Source organism: Lepidochelys kempii, chromosome 6 (genome assembly GCF_965140285.1).
Source record: "Lepidochelys kempii isolate rLepKem1 chromosome 6, rLepKem1.hap1, whole genome shotgun sequence".
Classification (NCBI taxonomy): domain Eukaryota; kingdom Metazoa; phylum Chordata; order Testudines; family Cheloniidae; genus Lepidochelys; species Lepidochelys kempii.
In genome coordinates, this window is record NC_136385.1 from 148,058 (window position 1) to 155,883 (window position 7,826).

The 7,826-nt window shown below is 59.8% G+C and overlaps 1 protein-coding gene across 10 annotated transcripts in view; it reads left to right on the forward strand.

The window, feature by feature from the left end:
* The window catches only part of ATXN2L (ataxin 2 like), a 28,701-nt gene extending 20,995 nt beyond the window's left edge, over positions 1–7,706 (forward strand). For 5 of the 10 annotated variants that reach the window (XM_073346366.2, XM_073346372.2, XM_073346367.2 and 2 more), the window contains 18 exons: positions 93–217; positions 376–467; positions 1,852–2,052; positions 2,135–2,310; positions 2,488–2,592; positions 2,870–3,067; positions 3,382–3,471; positions 3,796–3,863; positions 3,947–4,227; positions 4,346–4,415; positions 4,534–4,680; positions 5,023–5,095; positions 5,422–5,609; positions 5,849–5,978; positions 6,063–6,184; positions 6,283–6,492; positions 6,575–6,764; positions 7,248–7,402. In XM_073346366.2, coding sequence (XP_073202467.1) covers positions 93–217; positions 376–467; positions 1,852–2,052; positions 2,135–2,310; positions 2,488–2,592; positions 2,870–3,067; positions 3,382–3,471; positions 3,796–3,863; positions 3,947–4,227; positions 4,346–4,415; positions 4,534–4,680; positions 5,023–5,095; positions 5,422–5,609; positions 5,849–5,978; positions 6,063–6,184; positions 6,283–6,492; positions 6,575–6,764; positions 7,248–7,318 — 2,537 coding nt within the window. In that variant the 3' untranslated portion in view covers positions 7,319–7,402. Of the gene's footprint in view, positions 1–92; positions 218–375; positions 468–1,851; positions 2,053–2,134; positions 2,311–2,487; positions 2,593–2,869; positions 3,068–3,381; positions 3,472–3,795; positions 3,864–3,946; positions 4,228–4,345; positions 4,416–4,533; positions 4,681–5,022; positions 5,096–5,421; positions 5,610–5,848; positions 5,979–6,062; positions 6,185–6,282; positions 6,493–6,574; positions 6,765–7,242 lie in introns of all 10 variants that reach the window. The other 5 variants (XM_073346369.2, XM_073346370.2, XM_073346373.2 and 2 more) reach the window with 5 other exon arrangements.
* Positions 7,707–7,826: the final 120 nt, after the last annotated feature.

The following is a 7,826-nucleotide window of genomic DNA, read 5'->3' on the forward strand; positions in this document are numbered from 1 at the left end:
TGCTGGCCCTCTGGATGGGGCCTGTCCCTGCTTGGGGCTGGGGGGTCACCCAGAGGGGGTGGCAGATCTTATGGCCCATTGTCTGCTCCTAGACAAGTTCACGGACTCTGCCATCGCCATGAACTCCAAGGTGAATGGGGAGCACAAAGAGAAGGTGCTGCAGCGCTGGGAAGGAGGGGACAGCAACAGTGATGACTATGACCTGGAGTCTGACATGGTAAGAAACTCGCTCCTCCTTGCATTCAGGGCCTGGGGTGTGGTGGGCAGGGGTTAGGTTGGGGAGAGGGCTCTGGGGTACCCAGATCCCTTCTGCTGCTTGGCGTTCAGCGCTGGGGGCTCTGCAGAGCCTGTATCTAACACTTGACCTTGTTGCAGTCTAATGGCTGGGATCCCAATGAGATGTTCAAGTTTAATGAAGAGAACTATGGAGTGAAGACAACGTACGACAGCAGTTTGTCCTCCTACACGTGAGTGTGGGCCTGGGCTCTGTGTGGGAGGCAGCTGTTGCTCATGGGGAAGAACGTGTGATTCTTGGGTCAGTGCCTTCGTATCAAGCTACAAAGGCCAAAGGGGCTGCCCCTTTCGAGAAGAACTGCAGTACCACACAGGGCTCTGTTGAAAGAACAAGGGTGTTGCTCTCAGCAGTGAGGGAATAGTCAAGCTCAGGCTGGCTTTCATTTAAAGTCACACCTCCGTTGGAAGGAGTTTGTTTACTCTTGTTCCGTGCAAAAAAATAATCCTTTTCCAGCGTGTTTTCTTTGGGGATTTGTCTAGTCCGCCTTTCTGTTTTCCTGGGCCAATGGTTCTCAACCTATTTACCGCTGTGGGCTGTATATGCAGTTGTATGTATGTTGTGGGCCGCATCCACACAATATATATACTACCTATATGGACCTGAGAATGTGAGATGGGCCGTATTGTATACCGATTGGGCCACATGTGGCCTGCAGGCCAGGGTTTGAGAAGCACTGCCCTGGGGAGTCAGACACTCTTTCCTTTGTCCTTGTGGGCCTTTCATATAGCAGAAGGGAGAGAGAGAGATTAGAATAGGAACAGGTAGTTTTAAACCCACAAAAATGGATAGGGGCAGGGGGGGGTGTGTGGTGGGAGGGGGTGGCTCAGGTCGGAGGACCTTGGATAGGAGCGTAGGGCAGGCTGGGTGCAAACATAGAAGTTGGAACTACCTCCAACTCCTTTTCTTTAATTGTCTTCATCTGGAGGTGGTGTCCCTCTCATGTAGATTTTTTTGATACAGAATTTCCTAAGAAAATGTCCAGATTAAAAACTGTTTGGTAAGAAAATGTGTCTGGATGCATCTGAACCACAAAAGTGACCAAGTGTTTGTGTGCACATCCCTGCAGAGCCCAGCCTCGCTCCCCGTGCACCTGCATGGGGTTGGGGTGCAGCTCTCCAGCATCCCACACAGACAAGTGCTGTGTAGCTCTTGGTTCTGGAACTGCTCGGTGTGGTTCTGGGTGAAAGCAACTCCTTGCTCATGCTTGCTTTTCATTGTCTAAAGCCTGTCGATCTTCAGTTCCGAATTGCCCCGGGGCTGGCTTCTGCTCCCAAGTATCTGCTTCCTCCCTTGTCCGGTGGCTGCACCACTGGTACTCATGCCCAGCCGGGAGGCTGCTTTTTCCACGTTGACAGCATGCAGGCTGATTTTCATCCTCCTTGTACTCAGATGGGCAAACCAATTCCAGAAACAGGCTTCCTCCAGTGGAGACCAGAGCAGCAATTGCCACCCAAAAGGGGGGGGCTTCAGACAGCCCTGAGCCACAATGGCATCCTGCACTGCTGTTGGGAGGGTCAGCTGGCACTGAGGCCTGTCTCTGTCTGTCCCTGTCCTAGCGTTCCTCTAGAGAAAGATAACTCGGAGGAGTTCCGGCAGCGGGAAGCCCGGGCGGCCCAGTTGGCCCGGGAGATTGAGTCGAGCCCCCAGTACCGCCTGCGCATTGCCATGGAGAACGACGATGGACGGACGGAGGAGGAGAAGCACAGCTCTGTGCAGAGGCAGGTGTCCGGCAGGGACAGCCCCATCTTGGCCTCCAGGTGAGAGGGGTATGCACACATGTGGGGTGGGGTGGGGAGGGTGTGGGAGCCTATGTAACACCTCTCCCGTCTGTGTCTGCAGGGAGGGCAAGTATGTCCCGCTGCCACAGCGCGTCAGAGAGGGCTCACGAGGAGGCGTCCGGTGCAGCAGCTCTCGGGGTGGGAGGCCAGGGGCGGGGTCCATGCCTCCTCGGGGCAGTGCGCACCATCCGGACAGCAACTCTAGTCCCGTCCCGGAGCAGCGAGGGATCAATGGAGGTGAGATCCGGGGACCTACCTGAGAGGCTTCCTGGCGTGGGCTCCAGCAATGCCTGAGGCTGGTCTCCATTGCCCTCCAGCCTAGAGTTCGCACACCGCTCTCTGGGAAGGCCAGGGACTATGTCCAAGCTGCTGCACCTGCCCTGTAACGCCCTCCTATGCTTGCTTGCTTTCCAGGACCCTCCCGAATGTCTCCGAAGTCCCAGCGTCCCATCCGGGGTGCCAAGACCATGTCTTCCCCGTCAAGCCGCCCTGTGGAGGTCTCGGCAGCTCCCCCTGCAGGTAGGGGATCTTTCTGCAGGGCCTCGCCTATGGTCTGATGGCTAGAGAGGGGTCTGCAGCTGGAACATTCGCCCCAGTCACCGTTAGCCTGGTGGGCAGGAGAAGCGGCTGAGGGTTAACCTGCAGGGCCCTTTTGGAGCCAAGGGTGGTGGTTTATAGAGTCTGAGAGCCCTAGTTTGTGTAGTTGTCCCTGTGTCTCTCGTTGTGTGTGTGTGTGTGTGTGGGGGGGAGATCAGGACCTATGTTCTCACCCCATTTCTAACCTTTCTTCCTGCAGTGGGCCGCATGTACCCTCCTCGCTCTCCCAAGTCTGCCTCAGCCACTCCAGTCTCTTCCCAGGATTCTTCGGTGGGATCCGCCGTGCCAGCAGCACCCGCATCCCCGTCAGAGGCCAGAACTGGCCTGGAGTCGAGTGTTTCCCCAAACCCCCCTTCTCCCAAAGTAGCAGCCCCCGTGCCAGCCACTGCTGTTGAGGGTAAGGCCCAGGGAGCAGCGTGGGGTTTCTGGGGACTGTTGTGGCAGCTGTGAGGAGATGGGCCTGGGGAGCTGTGCTGTGGAGCAGGGGTTGGGTGGGGGCAGGGTGGTGTAATGTGTTAAGGGATTTCATAGAATATCAGGGTTGGAAGGGACCTCAGGAGGTCATCTAGTCCAACCCCCTGCTCAAAGCAGGACCAATCCACAATTTTTGCCCCAATCCCTAAATGGCCCCATCAAGGATTGAACTCACAACCCTGGGTTTAGCAGACCAATGCTCAAACCACTGAGCTATCCCTCATTTTCCCCTTCCAGGGAAAGAGGCTCCCACATCTGTGGCTAAAGATCCTGGCAGAACCTTGGAAGTGACCGGATCATGTGAGCTCAACAAGGCAACCAACAAAGGTATGTGAGTTTAGGAGTCAGCACTGACAGGGCCGGGCCCCCAGCCACCCTGTGAAGCCTCTGAACCTGGTGTGTACCCCTGAGGGAGACTGTTCCAAGCTTCCGCTTCCCAAGCGAAGGGTCCTGGGGAAGGGACGCAGGGGCCTGCATCCTCCTGTTGGGGGTGTCTTCTGTGATCTGTCTCTCCAGAAGCATAATCCATCTGTGTTGGCAGAGCTTCAGTGATGCTGCAGGGTTGGGGTAGGGAGTGGGGGGTTGCCCTGTGCCTGGGGGCACCCTGAGGCTGCAGCAGCCCCTCAGCTCACTCTGTGCTGTTCTCCACAGCAGGGCTGCAGAATGAGCAGAAGCGGACCCAGCTGGAGGAGCTGCGCAAGTTTGGGGCCCAGTTCAAGGTAAGGCCTGGTGACCGCAGGGAGGACAGGGGGAGTTGGCGTGTCTGGGCTGGGCTTACCACCAGTATCTGGCTCCCCCACAGCTCCAGCCGAGCAGTTCCCCAGAGGCCAGCCTGGAGTCCTTCAGTGCCAGGCCCAAGGAGCCTCTGGAGGGCAAGGAGAAGGCCCTTGAGCCAGGCATCTGCGAGGGGCCCGAGCAGGCACCTGCCGTGAGCATGGTGCCAAAGCCCAGTGGGACCAGCCTGGAGCTGCTGCCGGAGAGTGGCAAAGAGGAGAAGGGGCTGTGTGAGGTGGCCGAGCAGCAGGTGGCCAGCCCCCCGGGCAAGGGCGAGCCCGAGGACAAAGAAGAGGGACCTGTGTCCGAGTGAGTCTGCAGTGGAGGGCCTGGGGGGCTCTCACTGGGGAGCGGGTGGGGGCAGGTTGAATGGGGACGCTGAGCTTTCCAGGGTTTTTAACCCTGATTTGTCCTGCATTGGTTTCAGGCAAGTGAAGAAATCGACTCTGAATCCCAACGCCAAGGAGTTCAACCCCTCGAAAACACTGCTCTCCGTGGTGAGTGGTCTGGGCTGGGGGGAGTGGGAGCCCCATTGGCTCCAGCGGCTGCTGGTCCTCCCCATCACTGGTGGGGATCTGGCTGGGCCCCATGCTCAGCTGCTCTGTCTGCTTCCAGAACAAGTCAACGAGCACCCCCACGTCACCGGGCCCTCGCGCCCATTCCACTCCCTCCATCCCAGTGATCACAGCCGGCCAGACGGGCATGTACAGCCCCCAGTATATTTCCTACATACCTCAGATCCACATGAGCCCTGCTGTCCAGGTGAGCCCCACCCCACCGCTGTACTGGGGGGAAGCTGCAGGGGTGTGGGGGGAGCAGGGCCTGTCCAGAGGGGTGCGGGGTTGGGGGGGAGCTGCAGGGACGGGGGGATGAGGGAGCAGGGTCTGTTGGGGTGGGGGCTGCAGGGATGGGGGAGCAGGGCCTGCCCAGAGCGGGGGCAACTGGGAAGGGTGTGGGGGTTGGTGTGGGAGCAGGGCCTATCCAGAGTATGGGGTGGGGGCTGCTGAGGGTGGGTAAATGTGTTTGGGGCTAGGGGTCCCTGTCCTCTGGGGGGAGCTCTCCTTGTTCTCAAATAATCACCCTACTGCTGCTCTCTCGTTGCAGGCGCCCCAGATGTACCCCTACCCTGTCTCCAGCTCTGTGCCTGGCCAGCAGGGCAAGTACCGAGGGGCCAAAGGTGAGCCTGGCGTTTCCCAGTGTGGCATAGCAAGTCTGGCACCAGCTGTGCTGATGGGAGGGGAGCTGGCTAAAGCATGGGCAGAGCTCCCCTCCCTGGTGGCTGGGCCAAAGGGCAAGATTGGGTTGGGTGGGGCTAGCCTGGGGCCCCTCCCAGGGCAGCAGATGCTGATCCACTGGAGGGGTGATGGGATGTCTGGGGAGAGGTGGCAGCAGGGACCATCGTGTGGGGCTGGAGGGGAGGGTCCCTCATCATGGGGTTGAGGCAGCCATATGGCCTAGGGGCTTTTGGGGTCCGTTTTGAGCAGCTGGCTCCTTTTCCTACAGGTTCCCTCCCACCCCAGCGCTCGGACCAGCATCAGCCAACATCCGCCCCCCCCATTATGCAGGCGGCAGCGGCAGCAGGGCCCCCCCTGGTAGCAGCTACGCCCTACTCCTCCTACATTTCCTATAACCCCCAGCAGTTCACGGGGCAACCCACCATGATGCAGCCTATGGCGCACTACCCTTCTCAGGTAAGGGCCTCGGGGAGGAGCATGGGCAGAGCATGGGGGTGAGGTGAGAAGGGCCCTTCTGTCCCATTGCAGCCTCGGTGGGGCCATCTCCGGGCAGAGGGGTGAGTGTGTGGGGATGGTCTGTCTAACAGCCATGGGGGCCGGCCCTTCCAGCCTTTGGGGACAGAGGGGTATGGTGAGGGGTGAGCACGCAGGGATGGTCCCTCTAACAGCCGTGAGGTATGGTTCTTCCCTTGCAGCCTGTATTCGCCCCCATGCTGCAGAGCAATCCCCGCATGATGACATCTGGCAGCCACCCCCAGGCCATTGTGTCGTCCTCCACGCCCCAGTACCCTCCCTCGGAGCAGCCCACGCCCCAGACGCTCTATGGTGAGTCTGTGGGCTGGGGCTGGGGAGCCCCGGGGGCTGGGACCAGTTCTGCTGCTCTGGGTCTGACTGGGTGTCTCTCTCCAGCTACAGTTCATCAGTCTTATCCCCACCATGCAACACAGCTGCACCCCCACCAGCCTCAGCCAGCCACCACCCCGACAGGGAACCAACAGCAGGCCCAGCATGCTGCCCCCAGCCCCGTGCAGGTGAGGGGGGACCTCCCCCAGGGCTGAGGGGGAGGGTAGTGGGGGGGGAGGGTTTGACCCCCTGACCCTGCTCACTACATTCCTGTGTCCTGGCGCAGCACCAGGCTGGGCAGCCGCCCCACCTGGCCGGTGCCCAGCAGCAGCAGAATCTGTACCACACAGCCACGCTGACGGCCACGCCACCCTCCATCACGCCAGGGCCCAGCGCCCAGTCCCCCCAGAGCAGCTTCCCCCAGCCGGCTGTCTACGCCATCCACGCCCACCAGCAGCTGCAACACAGCTACACCAACATGGCCCATGTCACCCAGGTAGGTGGTAGGGCAGCAGGGCTGCGGGCACTGTGCGGGCCCCACCCACCCACGCTCATCCCCCTGCTCTCCCCTCCCGCAGGCCCATGTCCAGACTGGAATAACAGCAGCACCGCCCCCCCACCCCGGGGCGCCTCATCCCCCCCAGGTCATGCTGCTCCACCCCTCGCAGACCCATGGGGGGCCCCCCCAAGGCGGCGTGCCACAGAGCGGGGTGCCCACCCTCTCAGCCTCCACACCATCTCCATACACCTATATAGGACACCATCAAGGTCAGTGCTGGGGGTGGGGGGATGTCTCAGAGGCTCAGGACTGGTGGGTGTGTGTGATGGGCCAGGCTGGTACCAGAGTAACCCCCCACCCTCCATGCTGGCAGGGTGTCGAGGGGCTACCCTTCCTTCCCTGAGCTGGGGGAGCGGGCCTGTGGCAGCTCTGAGAGATGATGGAGGGTCCAACAAGTGGAACAGGCCTGCAGTGCTCATTGCCCCAGGAGATGGGTGTGATGAAGGGCATAGATGTAGCAGTATGAGGGGAGAGGATAGGGCCTGTTTGGCTGCAGGAGGAAGGAGAGGTGTTGTGGGCTTGTTTTTCCCATCTCCTTAATCCTGGGGCAGGGCCCATGAGGGGGGCTCGGGGTGGAGTGGGGTGGAATAGGCCACCTGGGTGGGTAGGTGGGTGGGCTGCTGCCCTGTCTCCCTGCTGGGGGTCCTGTCCTGCTTTGCTCACTAACAATCTCTGCTCTCTTTCTAGTTCAGTCTCACCCATCCCAGCAGCTCCCATTCCACCCCCCTGGAAATTGAAGCCTCGATTCCTGACTGTGAACTGAACTCCCAGCGCCGGCCCCTGCCCGGGATCCGGTTTGCTCCTTCTGCCCCCTTGTATGTGCCCCGGCCTGGCAGCTGGGCCCTGAGGTGGAGCCCCCAGCCTGCCCCTTATGGTGCCACAGCTGGGGGCGGGGCTTTACCAAGCACCTTTTTTGTTGGTTTGCAGAGCGCACAGCGGCAAGAGCCACCTGCCCCTGGCTTCTGGAGCCGCCACGGTTTTATTTTCTATTATTTATAACTCCAATCGGGCTGTTAAACAGAGCGTTGGGCTCCCCTCCCCTAGTAATGCGAACACAGGAGCAGACCAGACTGATGACCACCGACTTTTTATTACATAAAAATATTTAAAAAGTGGGAAAAAAAATAAAATAAAATTTTAAACTAACTCCATTGTGGGTGTTGGGGTGAGTCTCTGGGGGCTTGGGGGGGGGGGAGAATAGCCTGGGGGGGTTGGAGTCCTGGCTTCTGTTCTGTTCTCTCTGTCTCTTCATTTCTGCTGTGTGGGGTGGG